General features: G+C 40.1%; 1 protein-coding gene across 4 annotated transcripts in view; it reads left to right on the top strand.

Annotated features, from left to right (window-relative positions):
* tnrc18 (trinucleotide repeat containing 18) overlaps positions 1-16,919 on the top strand; it is a 61,651-nt gene extending 44,732 nt beyond the window's left edge. For 2 of the 4 annotated variants that reach the window (XM_026250374.1, XM_026250372.1), the window contains exons 21-30: positions 1,413-1,554; positions 2,436-2,553; positions 8,259-8,334; positions 8,797-8,905; positions 9,418-9,534; positions 9,974-10,132; positions 10,445-11,745; positions 12,676-12,912; positions 13,051-13,125; positions 13,211-16,919. In XM_026250374.1, the coding sequence (XP_026106159.1) occupies positions 1,413-1,554; positions 2,436-2,553; positions 8,259-8,334; positions 8,797-8,905; positions 9,418-9,534; positions 9,974-10,132; positions 10,445-11,745; positions 12,676-12,912; positions 13,051-13,125; positions 13,211-13,417 (2,541 nt within the window). In that variant the 3' untranslated portion in view covers positions 13,418-16,919. Of the gene's footprint in view, positions 1-1,409; positions 1,555-2,435; positions 2,554-8,258; positions 8,335-8,796; positions 8,906-9,417; positions 9,535-9,973; positions 10,133-10,444; positions 11,746-12,675; positions 12,913-13,050; positions 13,126-13,210 lie in introns of all 4 variants that reach the window. The other 2 variants (XM_026250373.1, XM_026250371.1) reach the window with 1 other exon arrangement.
* The last annotated feature ends 2,237 nt before the right edge of the window (positions 16,920-19,156 follow it).

Raw genomic sequence — 19,156 nt, 5'->3', positions numbered from 1 at the left:
TCCTAAGACAAGAACGCTTTTTGGATTAAGACCAATTTAGATGAAAGGTTTTGATCCACTTATGTGTATTATAAAGGTATTATAAGCAAAGCTTATTTGTTCAGTTTATTTAGGCTTATGCATTTTTCTTAAATATTATTTTCCATTTTTCCATTCAGATATTTGGATATTTTTGATATTCTCTTAAAAAAATTATGGGCATTAAATAATCAAAACTGACAAATTCTACAAATTATTTTGAATAAATGCATTTTTTTTTTTTTTTTTTACTTTCTTTTTTTCAAAAGATCCTGAAAAAAATGTATCATGGTTTCCACAAACATATTAAGCATTTATGACTGTTTTATAATTGTATGTAATATAATGTTTGATAAAACACTGATAATAAGAAATTTTTTTTAACAAACCCGCATATTAGAATGATTTCTGCAGGATCAGGAGGCACAGAAAACCAGAGTAATGATGCTTCACCATCATGGGAATACATTCGATTTTAATATATAATGAGATCAAAAACAGTTATTTTGGGGAGCCTTGGGGCATTACAGACGACTTTCTATAACCCCCAAAAATCTTACCAACCCCCAAATTTTTGAACTTTTTCTATTATTTTATTTTATTTTATTCATACTTACACATTTGTTTGGCCTGCCTTAACACTCTTAGTAAATAAAATACATGATGCACTGTGTATTTCCTCACATTTTTAACATGCCACATAATAAATACTTGAAACCGACTTGGTGTTGCACAGCCATTTTGTGCTTACACTGTATTTCACGAGGAGAAACAGCGAAAGGGATTAGAATAATTTTACCTGGCAGGCTCAAGGCCCATTGGGAGAAGCCTTGCATTTAAATGAGCCACCCCTTCCTGCTCCCCTGTCCCAACCTGCATGGGCCCACTCTCAGTACCCACCGTGACCAAAGGGAGGGAGGTGAGATGGGGAAGAAAGAGAGAGAGAAAAGGGCCGAGTGCAGTAGAGCAGCAAGCCTAATTAGACTGCACACTCAGCGGGAAAGCAGTGAAATTAACCAAACGACATCTCGCTCCATCCATTTCTCCACCCCTTCTGCACAATTTATTTATTTCTTCTCAAGATAAATCTCCGCTGCATTTTAAAACTCTCCACTGCTGCTGTTTTTTTTTTCTTCATCCTCTGTGTAAATCACGTTATAATGCACAGTGCAGGAGCTCGGGAACTCCTCTGGGTATTTGCCGCATTCGAAATCAAGAAATCCTACATCTTGTGAGCCGAGCTTGTCACTCATCTAAATGGGTTTTACTGAATCAATTCTCCTCTAGTAAGCACATGGGTCTCATCTTTAGAACTGAACCAACAATGGCTCAGTGTTCAATATTTCATATTGTCACAGGAATTGGGGTAAAATGTGCTTGAATTCCCCCAGCAGGCTCGAGGGAAGGGCGGTGCTGTCAGCAAACTGATGGAAAGTATGGCTGCTGATGAGGACTTTGAGCCCAACCAGGACAGCAGCTTCTCCGAGGATGAGAATCCCCTTGTGAGCGCTCAGCCTGAAAGACCCTGCACCCCCGGTGAGATGCTTTCACATTCCCTCTTGTCAGCAAGGCCACAGAGCTCTTTCCCTTCACTGCTCCCCCGTTTTTAATTGCTGTTTTACGACTAATTCAGACTTCATTTTCTTGTCTGTGCATGCAATTAAAAAGTGAATGTCTTTTGAATGACGTGAGGGAGAGATAATTTCACAGCCTGTCTTATCTTAATCCAGCATAAAAATCAGAAAATTGATTTGGCCTGATTGCATTCATGCGTTAATGTGGCTAGCTGAGTGTTACTGCATGCATTAGCTTGTGAGCTGCTTGCTTCCTACAGTGACAGGATCATAACCGGCATGAAGCTTCACAAGTGACCGATTTGGAAGCATAGACAGCAACTCTGTGTTGCCACACAAACGACAAAAGTCTTTCCCATGAGAGAGTGGCACAATTGATTTCGGTAGACTTTGATGACATTAGGTATGCTGCTAAGCTAGCTCTGCTATACACTTATAAGCACAGAAATGCATAGCACATACATTTTGGGTAAAATATTACCTTTAATATTTTAACATTAAACAATTTTATATTAATGTTTCAATTTAATTCATTTTAATACTTTATTTTATTTTTTTCATTGACCTTGTCTCAATGCACTGTGGGATTTACTTCTCCACGATTAATACATGTTCTATCTTAGAATTTGGCAAAAATTATGAATCTTGGAGAGCAGCATAATTAAGTTACCTTTGGGAACCGTTTTCACATTAAGATGCTGCATCCATAAGCAGCTCCGTGGGTTTTGGAAGCTAGCTGTTTTCTCTAACATTTGCAGTTTTAAGGTGGTGATGAGGTTTTACTTAGTAGCACAAGTTTCAGCTTGTCTCTCTTCTCATCTCCCTCGGTTTTGTTTCCCTCAGCCCCTCGGAACTGTGTCATTAACAAAGATGAACTGCAGGACGGGTTACGGGTCCTCATCCCTATGGATGACAAACTCCTGTATGCCGGCCACGTCAACACTGTTCACTCTCCTGACATGTAAGAGACTCTTTTCACTCTCTTTATACCCTCTGCTGTGTCTTCCTTGTTGTTTGTCTAAGTATGAATCTCTTTTAGGCTGTAATAACTGTCGTCAAAAATATTGTATATAATATAATATTGTGTAAAATGCTTACTAGACCCACTCCTATCTGCTTGAATGGGGAAATACTAAAAGCTGAAAATCGGCAACTAAATCCTACACAAAAATGTCCCACGAATGGTCAAAAAATCGTACAAGTGTTAAAATCGTACAAGCGTACATTTGATTGTTTCTGTGGGAACAGAAAATAGTTTTTTGGCATTTTCAGATCAGAACTGGGGTGAGGGCGGGGTCAAGATTGGGAAAGGTCCTCGATTCAAGACTCAAACTCAGAAGGGGCATAGCACAATAATATTTTTAATAGAAGGGGGATTTATTACACCATATAGTGTTGTGGATTCTTACATTCTTAGTAACGTGTGAATATGTCTTTGACAAGGGTACATTCTTCTGTAGAGCCTTTAAGTCTGTGTTTGTTCATTATTTTTAAATCATGTTTAATTGACCAAATGAATCATGTGCAATTAATCTCAATCCTGAAGCGAGATCCACTGATTAGAGAAGTATATTTGTAACAGAAATCACAGCAAAGATGGCCTGGTAAAAAGACCTAACCGAAACTTGTGGTGTTCGATGCATTTGCAAATCAAAATAATGTTTTATTGTAAGCAAATACATTATAGTGATACAAAATGTGTTCAGTTGATTGCATTCTTCTCAGTACTTTACGCAAGGTTTAGTTTTCCTCTGAATTAAGTGTTGGTTTGGGTTCGAGGCTTCCAACCAATGCCACTAAAAAAAATTGGCGTTCATTCCTGTGCCCTATTTAGCTGTAGCTCCCTGCTGGCCGTTTCTTGTTACCGAACCGCTTATTTGAGCCACTTAGTATTACAGGAACTGAAATAATGCCAAATTTTTCCTATTGCCAAAGTCCAGTTCAGGGTTCTCCATGGAAAAATTTGGAAATACAATGTTTTGTTTGGTCAGGAAACAGAAGGGGTGTGAAGTGTTTTGCAGGAGGCTATGACAGAAATGGGCAGATTTGCTTTGTTTGGACTTTGTATGCTTTCTGTAGTCTCCCATGGCCTATTATTCACTTGGATGAACAGATTTAGTCCATTGAGGGGTTGAGATAGTTCCTCTCAAAGTCATCTCTATAAAAGATCATTTCATTTGGTGAAAAATGTCAAACTGGTGCAGCATCTGGTCGAGGGGATCTTTAATGAGAGGGGCTTCATTGCATTTCGGCCCTCTGTGAAATGTGTTGTCCTCCATTTTAGTTTCATTAGAGCGACGGCCCACGGTTGTTTAGCATGCAGCACAGAAACACATCTTCCTCTTATCAGTCCAGAGAGCGAGGAGCAGCCATTACAATCCCTTCTCCCAAACTCCAGAGGTCTGCAAACCAGAGGTCAGGCGACATGTTGAAAATCTGGATGCTAGTTCACAAACTGAATCCCTAAATTAAGAGAGCACAAAGGTGGTGCTTTATCTGTTCATTTGCAGCACATTTGCGTGGCATAATGAGATCTGTTTGTCGTATTTTGGCAGTGAAATATCTCTCCCTCTATCGCTCGCTCTGCATGTGTCTCTTGTACTAAAAATAGCAGTTCCAGCCGAGCAAGGGAAGGTGCCTTTGTGCAGGACTGTTACACCGCGGCTCTTCAAAGCAAGTAGTTCGGTGTGGCAGTGAGAACTGCTTGCGAGAGGATTTAATATGACGAGAGCAGGCGCTAGTGCAACAGATCGCTTGTTGTCCACCCTGCCCTCTGGAAATTCAATTCTGTGACGGCTCGTACTACACAACACCTTAAAAGCATCCAGAGATTGAAAATCCGTGCTTGGGCACTCAGATGTTGATATGCCGCCGCCGATGCCGTTTATATGCCTCGCCTGTCTTCATTAACAGAGCCTGTTGTGGAGAGCCTGGGCTTCTGCAGGCATGAACGTACTTGCAGTACATGAGAGCAGACTGTTTAATTGTGCAGTCAATAACTCACACAGCCGGTGTCCAATTGGAACTGAAATCTAGGGTAAGGAAAAGTGTCTGTTCTCCGCCTGAGCCTCGGCTTTCACGAAGCCTTTGTGTTCTGCTCAGAAAAGTCTTTTGGCAAAGCCATTGTCACACTTTCTGACGTGAAGACCATGCTAATGGCACAGGCCCATTATTTATGGGTAATGGCAAACTGATTGAAGCTTTCACTCCATCCTTCAATGGCTCGCCATTTATTTTTCTCTCTGTTGTATCTTTAATTATGTTTTAGAGATGTGGCTCTATGTAAAGAAAGAGACGATTTTTATTTTTCACAGCTAAAACTCCCCATCTTTCACTGTTCTGATAATAATCAAAGATTTCTGAATGTCATCACGTCATCTCAGTGAGAAATATAATATGGCAAATTGCATTTTATGCCTCTACACATAACTTTCTTTTGAGCAGTTTTCCCCATTTACATAAATAGTCATTTTTGTAAACCTGCTTTTTATGCTGTTCTGCTGAAATACTGAAGGATTTATTTATATTAAGTAATGCTGCAGTGTGTGTGTGTCTGTGTGCTCGCGTACTTCAAGTACAGTTTCAAGATATTCAACACTGAAATAAACCCACACAGAGCAACTACTTCTCAAATATATAATACAGTGGGTATAAAAAAAAAGATCTGAGCTGAAATTGTTTTTTATTTGAGAACAAAGAGACTCTGGGAATGATGATAATCACTTTCTATTTAGGAAAACCAGTTTCATGGGAATATACATTTTTGTGGTTATCATACAAAAATGTTAGACTGCAGAATGCTACGCGTGACCAATCAGTTATTTTCAAAAGGAAAAATGCATTTGTAAAGACTTAAGTACCAAATACTTTCCACTTAACCAACAAGAACATTTACAACGACCCTTTTCATGTTCCAAGCCCACATCAGGCGAGCCATCCACAGACACGACAGATATTTAACCCCGCTTGTCCAGTCAGTCTTCCCTCCGACGCAGCTGGTGTGAATTGTCCCAGGCTTTGCAGACAGAACCAATCAGGTTTGGCCAGCAGAGTCCTCCCCCTCAGGCCAGATCCAGGAGAAAGAGATCTGGGGGACGCTGTCCCACATCACCTCCCAGGTCCATGTCACAGTAATAAGGCTGCCACTCGGTGATGGACACCTCTGAAGCTTGGCTCTGGGTTCATGCTTGAACTGCTGGCACCCTCATGAATCCAAATGAAAAAAGACCAAACATCCAACGGTCAATGTCTTTTTTTATTTTATTTTATTTTTTAGATCCAGAAGCACCAACATGCAGCTCCATGTATGCATCCCTTCAGATTTATAAGGCTTGTGTGCTTGCATCCAATAATAGGGAGTGACCTACACTTAAAAGGACATAAAAAAGCATACACTGTTGTTGATCTTTTCCTCAGACAACCAATAAAAGCCCAAAAACTTCCTTTGTTTTTAACAGTATTGTGGCATTTGCATGTTGGTTCACTTTGGCAGTGGAAACTAGTGTAGCTGAAAGTGGGTGTTGCAGATTTTTCGAAGGTGAAATCTGCCAACCTCCAGAAATAATATTCCAATAATATTCCAAATCTGGAGAGAGAACCCTATGTTTGGATTGTGGTCCGCCTACACTCTGACTTAGCATGGTCTGCCTTTTTTTAATTCCTTTTTTCCATTTGCGTCAGAGCCCGTTTTGGCTCTCATGTGTGATGTCAAGAAATGGACTTATCTTGCATATCCCCACTGCTCTGACTTCTTGACAATAAAAGCGACTCAAAAAGATACATTTATCGGGCAAGGAATTCAGAAAAAGGGGGCAAGCCCCTCCAAATTGTGTCCCTAAGGTTGAGCTCGAGTAAGGAAGGTAGGGTTTTTGGAGAGAAAGCCAAGCTCCTTTGGGTATTGTGAATAAAGGCTGGTTCAAAGCTCAGTGTGTTTCTCAAAAGAGCCCTGTCTTCAAGCTCTTGGGCTGCTGAGTCTTTTGGTTTAGCCCCTCTGCATCTATCCTCAACAGCCTACTACATTATATTTTTAGACAAAACCATTATGCACTGGGTACAGGCAGCTTCCTTTGACAGTTTCATGAGTGTTCTCACCTGTCTGACATGATAAAAATGACCCCCTTCACTTTATTACTACACATCTGTGCATGCCATTCCAACGAATTAAAAACAACGGTCGTCTTAATCTTGTCACATTATAATAACTTGCTCAACTTCTTACCGACATCAGCTAGGATTTGCAGGCTATTCGTTACTGTTAACCAATAGCCATATAGTCATAGTTTTTGTTAATTGTTGTGGTTATTGCAGCCTTTGTAAAAACGCCATAATATTTAAAGTCTGCTTTAATTAAAACTTTGCCCATCACCTTTATTTTATTTTAAAATGCAGGTTATTGGGTCTATGATTGGATGTGATTGATTGTGAATAACACTTCCAGTGTTGTGAAGGATATTTTGGAAGTGTAATAGGTTACAGATTATAATGTGATGCTATTTAAAATGTAAGAAGTAGTGTAACTATTTCAATTAGTCTACTTTATTAATGTAACTGATTAAATTTGATTAATTTTCAAAGTTTCTAACAAATGTTGTCAACTGTTTGTCATTTTAAAACATTTAAACCTGACAGGGTTAACTGTAGTATTCAACACTGATTACTGTCAGACTTTTAAAATCCTTCATCATTTGAATTAAGATTATAATAATTTCATTTTAAAACCACTGCCACAATGATTTTGAGATCATTCTGAGTATAAATAGAGATTTAAAATCAGAAAAAGAAATAGTAAATATTAATACAAGAAGTATTCAGATGTAATCCTCTTTTTAATCATTAACATTTTCATAAGTAACTATTTTAATTATACTTTTATTTTTAACTGAAACAGATTACAACTGTATGCTCACATTCAGATCAAACTATGCATAGAATCCAGTAGAATAGAAGTCCCTACTATACGGTTTTATTTAGTTATTTAGATGATTTGTAAAACTCAGATATAAAAAAGCTCTGTCACTATTTGTTGTAATTTGCATTAATTTAATTCCATATAATATTTTATTTACAAATTATAGCACCCGCATTTCAGAAAGGGAGTCGTTTTTTTGGTAACACTTTAGAATAAGGTTCCATTAGTTAATGTTAGTTAACTACTTTCGTTAACATGAACTAAGCAAGAACAATCCTTCTACAGCATTTATAAGTCTTAGTTCATGTTAATTTCAACATTTACGAATGCATTATTTAAATCAAAAGTTGTGCTTGTTAACATTAGTTAATGCACTGTGAATTACCATGAACTAACAATGAATAACTGTATTTTCATTAACTAACATTAACGAAGATGAATAAATACAGTAATAAATGTATTATTCATTGTTTGTTCATGTTAATTAATACATTAACTAACATTAACTAATGGAACCTTATTCTAAAGTGTTACCGTTTTTTTTTTTCAAAATGGAATAATCGCTTTCCACTATCAAATCGATTACTGATAGATAGATAATATAAAGTCCTGGCCTACTTGTGTTTGTTCCCATTGAATATCCTGATGCATACTCAAGTCGCAATAAGGAAATAATTTAGCATTAACATTTTCATGACAATGGGATGTGCGTTCCCTAGATTTTTGTTTTGGGCTGATGAGTGTCTCCTGTCTTACAGATACAGTGTGGTGGTGGAGGGCGAGAGGGGGAACAGGCCACATATCTACTGCCTGGAGCAGCTGCTACAGGAGGCGGTCAGTACACCACACTGCCCTACACCATTCACTGACCCACACACACCTTACGCATCACCACAACAGACCCGTGTGTTTTACTCCAGGCACACTCCTCAGTTTCCTCTCTCTGCTAACAGGCCCGAGGCACGGTGTAATATAGAAGCTGTTTAGCACCTTCCCCTGCTATTAAGCTAAGGGCATGTTTTGCTCCAGTACCTCTGTCTGTTGGTTTAGGCACACACGCTTTCGTGGCTACTGCCTTTCCTTCCTAATGTACCGTTGGAAGCGGACCACTGCCAAGAGCAACCTTAGCCATTACCACCTCTCTGAGATGGATTATACACACAAAATGTATAGTTCCTCGCCAGAAAATGATTCATTAGTTATTCGGCTTAGAAGATGGGTGACTGCAAAGTGTCTTAATTCACACAGGTGTTGATTTAATAATCCTCTCTGATCCTCACTGCCTTTGTCCTACAGATTATTGATGTGAAACCCCCCTCCGTTAGATACCTACCCCAGGGGACCCGGATTGCAGCCTACTGGAGCCAGCAGTACCGTTGCCTCTACCCTGGCACGGTCGTCAGAGGTATCCCTTTCCTGTTCCACTTAATTGAACACCTTTCACTGGCTATTACAGACTATTAGCCAATGCGTTTCACTGCATCTGCCTTTCTCAAATGGAAAAATATGCACAAATGTCCACTGTCCTCCGCATAGAGGCGTAGTAAGAGAACTTTTCAGGGTCGTTTAATTTCCTTTAATCTTAAATCTTTTAGCCAAGCCCATAAACTGAGCCGGGGAATGAAGGATGGTGTGGTTAGCCTACATGCAGAGCTCTGCTCTATTATTATTTATTTTCCCTCCCGCTGAGGAAGGAGGGAACTGGAGACTTGTCAAGAAACTCTTAAAGGGAGGTCGCTGCTACCGCCGCTGTCAGCCAGTGAAAATGAAAAGGCCCTGTATGAATCCCGGCAGCCGCTGAGAAATATGCGGTCGCTCTTTCGCGCAGCAGTGTTTGCTGTTTCACTCAGTGGAAAGGTAAATTGAGGTGATGCATGTTCTTTTGCATCAGTCGTCAACCCTGTTGCTTGTCCACAGGGAGCGCGGACATGGAAGAGTTGGACGATTTGATTACGGTGGAGTTTGACGATGGAGACACTGGCCGGATCCCGCTCTCTCATATTAGGCTGCTGCCGGCGGACTACAAGATTCAGTGTGAGTATTCAGCGAAGCCAAGGCACGAAGGAGCGCATGAAACATTACCTGAATGTTGAAGTTAGGTAAACAGCCCATGTGCGTTCTGTTTGATTTGGAGTCCATGCGGCCACTGATTTGTGTTTGGATTTGCTCTTGAAGCTTGATGATTGATTCAGTAAAATATGTTTTTCCACTAGTTGCCAGGGGGTTGCATATTATTAAGAGTGAGACTGAGAGATTTAAAGGCTTGTGTGTAATATTTAAGAGCACTAGGTAAATATTAATGTGCGTGTATGTATGTTTGACTGTGAAAATGTTTGTGGATGATCATTTTCAAAATATATCAAATAGAGAAGCACATAGAAATGTGCCAGTATTTTTGTGTCAATTTTGTCAATCACAATTGTCCTTATTGGGTCTATTGATAATGTTTTCTAAACTGAATTGATCCCAACAGGTGCAGAACCGTCCCCTGCGCTCCTCGTAGCTTGCACCAAAAGGCGAGGAAGGAAGTGCAGTAAGGATGTACCTGATGGCAAAGAGACACCACCCAAAAACACAGAGGAGTCTGCTCCGAAAAGCAGGGGCAGAGGAAGAAAACCCAAACCAAAGCCAGGTAATTTCCACTCCTTTGAATCAAACATTTACTCTCATTGACATTTTGGCTGGCATTTTTATAAAAGTGGTTATTGCTTTGTTTCAAGTTAAATATTAAGACGTCAGAACTGGGGTTACTGAAATGAGAAATGCAGTGATCTTACAAAAGTGGACCAGATTGGTGGTTTCATAGATAGTAAATCACTTACTTTTGCTTGGAAAGAGCTTACTGTCATAACAGGAACTGCTTTTAGCCTCCCAGCATTTTAGTGGAGGTAAGTGTGTTTTTGGTCTGGCATATTAAAACCTTCCCTCCTGTGCTGCGTTCCAGAGCCTGAAGTCGCTCCAAAGGAGCATGAAAAGCCTGACACACCAATGCCAATGCAGGTCCCCGAGAGGCCCCTGCCCAGCCAGAAAAGCGGCCCACGGCCAGGTAGAAAAATGAAGCAAGTCGGCACAGCCAGCCCCTCCATCCCCGGATCTAATGAAAGCCAGAAGAAAACCACAGGAATCAAGCCCCCAGCCAAAGTGCGTTCCCAGCCCCAGTCTGTCTATTCGCCGCCGCTTTATGGAAAAGTTCTGTCTGTGGATCTCTATAATGAGCCCTCCACTTCTCTGGCCTCCTTTATATCCAACAATGAGACTGTGAGTCCCGCGGGGAAAGGAAAGCCGGTCAAACGCTTGCGAAAGCCTGAGGAGGAGGCATCTGGATTTGGTGTGAAAATGCAGCGCAAGCAACCGCAGACTGAGATCCTCATCAAACTGGACCATGAGGGAGTCATGTCACCCAAAACCAAGAAGACCAAAGCCCTCATGATGATGGAGGGCCAAAACCTCTCCAAACGAGAGAATAAGTCTGTCATGGGTGTCAGCTATACTACAATATCCACTGCAGACAAAACTCTGAAAGTTAAAAACAAGCCGAGTGAGGCAGACCCGCCTACTACAGAGAGCGTGTCCACCTACAGTGTTCGTAAGCTTGGCAGTGGAAGTGAGGGTCTGATGAAGGTGAGCAAATCAGGGGAGAAGGACAAGAAGGAACTGGAGTGTCCCAACTGCAGTAGCAGCAGCAGCAGCAGCAGCTCGGAGTCCGACGGAGAAGAGGAGCGAGCGGCCTCGCAGGAAAAGAAGCCCAAACAGGACTCAACCAGCTCCAACAGCTCGCGGGCATCAAGTCCCACCTCTTCCAGCTCATCCACAAGCAGTTCATCGTCCTCAGCTGGATCTCACTCCTCCTCCTCTTCCTCCTCATCGTCCTCCACCACCAGTGATGAAGAATCCTCCTGTAGCTCAGATGAAGATCAGGTTGCTGTTTCTCAACTGTCCCCAGCCGCAGAGCATGTACCACCTCAAGAGGAGGAAGACGAGAAGGCCAAGTCAAAATTGGGTCCTGCTGCCAACATCCATAAGCTCCAGAAGCAGCAGGCGTCTGACACACAGCAGCAGAAGACCCAGAAACAACAGAAGGTGAAGCAGGGAGTCGGTCGCCCCAAAAGACGAGAGGGTTTCCACCTCCCAACTACTAAGGAGCTGGCAAAAAGACAGAGGCTACCCTCCGTCGAGAACAGGCCCAAGATCTCCGCTTTCCTTCCTGCCAGACAGCTGTGGAAGTGGTTTGGAAAGCCTACTCAGGTAAGCCAATGGATTTTAGGATTGCATCTTTCTTGAAGTCCCACCTATGCTATATCTACAACATCTCAAATAATGTATTGCATGGTGTAAAGTCCAGAAAAGTAATGTTAGGGTATTATACCCTTTCAATCTATGCTTCATTTCGTAGCATACAGAAGCTTCAGCTCTTGTCCAGTGTCTGTGCTATTTCTCTTCAGAAGATATGACGGATTAAAAATGTCTTTCTATTTGTTTATACTGGAGTGTGGTTAGAATAATCTGTGCAGTACTATTGTGTAGTACATGTAGATGATGAAATTCACATGGAGTACTGAACACATACTCTAGTGTATGAAATGATGTTGGAAATTAAATTTTTTACAAATTACATTGAGAAAAAAAAGTCTACCACATTGGCTAGGCTTTCAAAACTAGCATTTTATGTATACTAAATGCACATAATTGAATAATATTTGTACTTTTTTGTATAATTGGACAAAATTACAGCTTAACTGGAAATTATACACAATTTAAATATTATATTTTTTATACATCACATTTGTCATTTTGTCTCAGACATGCTTCTCATTCACACCTTTGTCTTTAGTAGTAACCAAGTAGACTATTTTCCAATATTTTCTGTGGCATAAATGTTTATGAAAAACGATGCCATAATTGTGAGAGAATATAAACGGTAAACACATCGTTTTTTAAAAAATGGTTTCCTTTTTTTTTTTTTTTTTTTAAGTGACATATTAAAAAAAAAAAAACATTTACATTTTATTTAAAAAAAGTTGTAAAATGCAAATACAAATAAAGGCCTTGTAAAAAGTTTCCAATATAATTTTTATGTGACCTTAATATTAAAAACAAAATCCTATTCGTTTTTAATAAAAGGACATAAAAGTGCCCGAAGAAATATCCTTCTGCTTTTCCTTCAACTTCTGACAGAGGCGGGGAATGAAAGGGAAGGCGAAGAAGCTTTTCTACAAAGCCATAATGCGTGGCAAGGAAATGATCCGTATTGGAGACTGTGCCGTGTTCCTGTCTGCCGGACGACCCAACCTCCCCTTCATTGGACACATCCAGAGCATGTGGGAGTCCTGGGGAAACAACATGGTGGTCCGTGTCAAATGGTTCTATCATCCTGAGGAAACCAACCCTGGAAAGAAACTTCATGACAAAAAGGTTACTTTCATCCCCCTTTGCTAAACAAGAATAATGGTTTGCGGGCACAGCATTATGATGTTAGTACTGGAACGGTACTTGATCTGTCCCAGTCTTGCCTTTATCTGGGTTTGTAACTAATCAAATTTTGTTTGGCAGAACTGGGAACAAATGTCTGGCCAAAGTCGTCCTGCTGTTCTGCAGGCTTCCAACCAGAGAAAAGACTTCATGGAGGTAAGAAAACCAATCCAGCAAATGGTTCGATCCTCTTTGTCTGGGTGAAAACAGACCGATAGCTCTTTCTGCTTTCTCTTTCCAGCGGGCTCTCTACCAGTCCTCTCACATTGATGAGAATGACGTCCAGACCATTTCTCATAAATGCCTGGTGGTCAGTCTTGAGCAATATGAGCAGATGATTAAAACTAAGAAGTATCAAGACAGCGAAGACCTCTACTACCTGGCCGGCACTTATGAACCCACCACGGGAATGATATTCAACACGGATGGGGTGCCTGTAATCTGCTGAGGATCAACAAATGAGGCGCGTGGAACCAAGCGAATGAGATACAAGGGCTAGACAAGACGTGTTTTCTTCACCCAAAGCCCGACTTATCAGACGAGTACAGAAAACGTCCTGACAAAGACGTTGAGATCACTTCAACAGATGCCCATCGTTTCAAACACGATGGTGACCGTATTGTCAAATCGAGTCGAAGTTCATCGCAAGTGTTTGGTCTGCTCCATGATTGTGGTGGACAAATGATGTTCTCGGGAATCTCCAGCATCAAAAATGTCTCAGAGGTCAACTGCATCTGCACCGCTGAGTCCTGTTTGCTTCAGCCATCAACGGTGCGGCTGAAATGGAGGTGACACCACTTCTGCAGGACTCATTCTCCGGGTGAGAAGGCCTGCTTGGAACCAGCTTCTTTGGCTGTGGGACCAACAATGGAAAGAGTAATTAAAGCTGACAGGCCATGTCACACTTCTGCCCAGAGAGTCGTCCCCACCACACGCTCAGCTGTCCAGTTACTGCTGCTAGATCCCTGGCAGAACTTCAAGGGCTGGCTAATGAACTCCGACAGGTAAAACGATAGCAGACGTAAAGCTGTGGCCCATGTGAGAAGCACTTAAAAGAAGGAGCCTGCAAGGACTGTTTATTAATAGGAAAGTGTGAGTCACTTTTCCACCGAGTGGCCCAGAAGATCTATCCGAATATTTATATACGATCCTCGGCCCTCAGTCACAGCGCCAGAAAGGTTTCTTTTTACGAGTCAAGGGCTCTCCTGGGACAGAAACGGATGCAGATGACGCCCGTTTGTAAATACATGCATACAAGCTATATATGACATGGACAAATATATTTTATTTTCGTGTACCATAGATTTATGTGGCGATTAATTTTTTTTTTTAAAGCATCAAAAGAATACAAAAAAAGCTTTAATAAACTGTGAAAAAATGTTAACCAATATCAGGAAGTTTTAGAGTACGGATCTTGTAAGTCGTTACTGGAATCTCAGATGCCCACTACATTGACGACGTAATGTAATCTTGATATCAAAACTACTATTACAGGACAGATGGTTCGTGGGATTTGACTGTGTTCGAAGCCAGTTGTCCCATAATGCAGTTTTACAACAGAAAGCACTTAAATTCTGCCCTTGGTCTTACACAGGACAGACTTCCCTTGACAATCCCCTGTTCAGGTGGACGTGAAGCGCTTTGCGGGAAAACCATTTTAGCTCTCTCATTGCTTCTCAGGGTCAGTGAGAGATGGAGAATGAGAGTTTAAAAGCACGGTTTAATCAGGCTACACTTGCTTATCGTGTCTATTTTACTCTGCTTTCTCTTTTTTTTCTGAAATTATCCCCCACAGAAAGCAATTAAATCTCATGCATGAAAGCACTTTCTTGGAATAAACAAGTGGCAGCAGTGCAGGTGACGTTATCTGTTAGCGCTTAAAGTCGAAAGCGGAGTTGTTTTTTGCCTTTCTCAAGTCTTTTTTTTTTTTCATCTCGTTTTCTGGTTCGTTCCTAATAGCCTTAACCTTGGTCCCTAAAAGCTGCCGTGTACCGGCAGAATCAAAGTCTGAATGTTGTCTTTGAAGATAGCTCCTTCTGATTGATATTGTGTTCCAGAGAAAGTGCCATCAGTCATCAGAGGCAGTCAGGACCAGGCTATGTATTCGCTGCTTCTCTAATCAAGACCAGTCAAATGTATTTGATTTATGGCATCCTTGCATGGATGAAGAGACTAGCAAACACCTTATTTGCTTAATTGTAATTATGGTTCTTATTTGTGCCTCATTCTTACGGTTCAGAGGAGGTATGAATGTCTTTTTCTTTTTAAAGTGTTGTTTGATGCTGGAAGGAAACTGTTCTGAAATGATTTTCATGTCTATGTGTGTTTTTTAATGAAACTAAAACCATTAGATGATCTTATTCTGTACTGATCTTTTTTAAACAATTATGGTTATCAAGATGTATAGAAAAGATGAGGTAAGAGGCTACTACTAATGTTGTTGTTGTTGTTGTCCAGCCCAGTTTTTTTTTTTACTCTGTAATTCTTTCTACCTCCCAAACTGGTTCAACGTTTCATGTTTTTGTTTTTTAATATTTTCTCTTGGTGGTATTTTTCCACTTGTGAGAGAAATGTCACTGAAATGTAGGCTTTTAAACCATTGCCTGTTTTTAATACTTTCGCCATGATGAATGCCCTGATGTTCATTAGACACTTGGTCCTTTCTGTTGTTTTGTTTTATTTTTCCCCGTTTTTAGAGGGAGAATAGTGAGTTCGAGAAGGGTATGGACACTAGAGACTTCCGGTCTTTGCGACTGGAAAATATTTGGCCTACTCAGTATTTTGGAAATGTCTTTATATTATAGAAATGTTGACACTATTACGTATAGTAGAACCGTCTGAAATGTGTAAAATATATATATATTTTTTTGTGTACGTTTCATATTACATTGCCCGGTCTCTCTTAAAGAGATATTATCTTGTTGATATTCAATAGGTTGTATTTCTTAACATGTTTTATCATTGTATGTGTGGTCTTGAGGCTTAAAACGCTATTCAGCCTGTTTGGACTGTTTTTCTAAGTCACCCAATTTGGTTGAGGATTTTACACGCACCCAAAGCTAATTCAGATGCCAAATGATCTTCAAATGCACAGTGAATCTGAAGCAACAATAAGCAAGCTCTCTTTTTTTTATTTTATTAGACGCGATCTTTTAAAAACAGATCTGTGTTGAATGTTTTTGCCTGTTTAGCGAGTTGTACAAATTAAGTGCCCCTCAAAACAAAAGTTTACTCGGAGCTTGAGTCAAGCTAAAAGCACTTTTTAGAGTATTTTTGTCTGCATGTTTTAGAAATCGCGTATATGCTTCTAGGAATAATATTAGAGCAATCAACAAAAGTATATTTTGCTTCTTGTGGCGTAGTGTAACGTGAACGGGGGCTGGGTCACTGAATGAGACAGTGGCCTCTGCTGGTAGCAGTCATGTGGGATGAAGCGCTGAAGTCCTCTGCTACTCGTCCAGGGTCCGTTTGAGCGTATCTTATGATGTATAAGGTTTAACTGGCTTGTTAGAAAACCGTATATAGCCGAGTAGAAGTGTTCTAGAGTTCACTGTTTGCATGATTCTGTTCAATCTTGTTTTTTTTTGATGGCATTCCCCCTCTCGGAACAATCGTCCTCCATGCTTAATGTGCAATACTGCTGAATCTGGATTCTGTGAGGTAGCTGCTAGTGAGGGAAGGAACGTGTTCATGAATGTGGGAGATGATGAGAAAGAGAGCGAGAGTTAGTGTGGACTGGAGGCTGGTCCTTCACTGGTCTTCATCTGCTGTTCCCTCAGCATTGATATGGTCCTGTTACACAATAAAAATAATAATAAAAAGTTAAAAAAAAAGCTATAGTTTTGAAATTATTTTGAAATTTTAAAGCATCAAGGTTTTGTAAATGATCCTTTATGAGAGGGGGAGATGAGTACGGATATACTTTGTACACACATTTAATCTTGTAAAAAGCTAAATTACGAAATACTTTTTTTTTTCTTTTTTTTTTCTTTTTTACATTGGAACCGATATTAAAGATTACTGTTGACTTGTTTGTGATCTTATGGAATTTGAATTTTTTGTTTTGTTTTGTTTTTTACTGACGCAACCAGCATTATCAGTGTTTTTCAATTCTTTTAGTATCTCAGTATTTTCTAGTTCATCAATAAATGTCATGAAATGGAATTGAGTTTGTCTGTTTTTTGTTGTTGTTGTTGCATTTTTCACTATTTTAATCGAGTATGTAATACCCTCTGGCTCTGATTTTCCTCAATCCACATCCTATTTGGATCCAAAACCTTTCTGTAGAACTGTTATTACGACTTGATGAGCTTTTTACAGCTCCTGTCATTTGCTGTATAAGTGCATCTTTAAAGATGCCTGTGAGAACAAATCAATAAGACTTGTAGTGTAATCTTCCTTATGACCATCATCATACTGAAATTTCAGTCATGTGACCGCAGGAATGCTGTAAAAAGGTTTCATCTTACAACATGGCTGAATTGCATATTCATGTCCACATTGAGGAAAATGAATGCTGTCCTCTGTGAAAATATTGTGGTGCTCTATTGAATGAGTGTTATTTGTGTTAAGGTAGTCCTTAAGCCATTTAACCGGCAATGGAATGTTTTCCCTCTCTTCCTTTAAAAATCTCATTTCTGAAAGAGTGTTTTTCAGCATGCGTGATGATTCACTGCACACCGTTCACACTGGTGCAATAGATTCAAAAGGTCACCAGGGTGTTTTGTTAGGCAAGAGGTGGTTTCTTAGTCTCCCTTGTGAGCAGTCACAGCCATCGGGATGCCATTTTAGTGCTTCCTGGAACAATTTACAATTTATAGCAGCTGATGTTGCATTGAACTGAAGCTGAGCTCATTTTGCTAATGCTAGTGCAACATTTTTAGTGAATTCGACAGAACCAAGCTTGCTTTGGGGTGGGGTGGGGTGGGGGGGGTCATTTCCTGAGCAATTAATGTTACCAAGGGAGTCATGTTTGCTGTGTTGACCATTCATAAATTATTTCTTCAACTGGAAATGAGCCACCTCCCTGCCAAGATGGCAAAACATGTTTGCGTATTCGCTGATCTCTAGACTACCATGGTGAACTAGAATTAAAGTGCACTCTTTGGAGTGAACTCCTATTGTTAGTGGGCTAGTGTGACTGTGACCTCCCTGTTTGAAACCATTCACTCTTCCAGTAGTCTAAATAAGCAAGAGATTGCATTTTAAGTGCTTGTGTAATCGGAAAGAATGCTTGCTTTGTGCTGTCACAAATCATGTTGAATTTAAAGCCCTTGGCTTATTTTTTTTTTTCTCCATCAAAAGCTCAACTTCTCAATTTCCATTAGCACTGCGGATGAGATTTCAAAATGCATGTCTTTGATTTTGCTTGTAGTGGCATAAAATTAGCATAATGCAATCTAACAGAAGTGCGCCTAAATTTTATTACTGACAAAATGCATCTTGCATATAGAGGCGCGCATCATGATCTCATGCGTTTTTAATGTTATAAATAAGCAGAAAGATTGTTTATGATTAAAACAAATAGCTGTGAAGTAGGCTTAGCTGAAATAGTTCACTCTTAAAGGGACAGAAAGTCATGCAGGTTTGCAAAGACAAAATTAGTAAATGATGATTTTTTTGTTTTGCACTGAACTATCTCTTTAACTCCAACATTTGGGTTCACTGTATTTCATCAGGGTTTCATGATCCTTTCATGGATTACATTCATTAAGACACAGGAGAAACAAATACATCCATATCTCCAAGTGTAAAGGCACTCAAAACCAAAACCAACCTGCGATCCATTCAGGCTAAAGATGTGTTTGAACCTGCTGCATTGATGACAAGTCAACACATCAGAACGCAGGTGGTTTCAATGTCAATCACTTAAGCAGTGGCATTGCATGAGAAAAAGGTTTTTAGAGACCTCTGTGTCTCTTTGAGTATGTGAACAACTTGCAACAAGGTGCGATCAGAGAATCACATACAAAATGATAAATTACAGACTAATGACTCTTCTGCTTGTGCTTTCAGCACGAGAGAATTCACATGTGAATAAAATAATATTCAAAGGTGTACCACCTCAGAATTATCATGAAATTGTATTTAAATAAATGAGAGGACGGGAGCCCCGGGTGCAAAGGCGTCTACGGTTCAATAATGTGCCCCGAGTAATCGGCGACTCCTGCTGTGTGTGAAAATGACA

This window comes from Carassius auratus, unplaced genomic scaffold, assembly GCF_003368295.1.
Source record: "Carassius auratus strain Wakin unplaced genomic scaffold, ASM336829v1 scaf_tig00024173, whole genome shotgun sequence".
NCBI classification, from domain to species: domain Eukaryota; kingdom Metazoa; phylum Chordata; class Actinopteri; order Cypriniformes; family Cyprinidae; genus Carassius; species Carassius auratus.
Note: the sequence above shows the minus strand (reverse complement) of the source record. Positions and strands in the feature narration are given on the sequence as shown.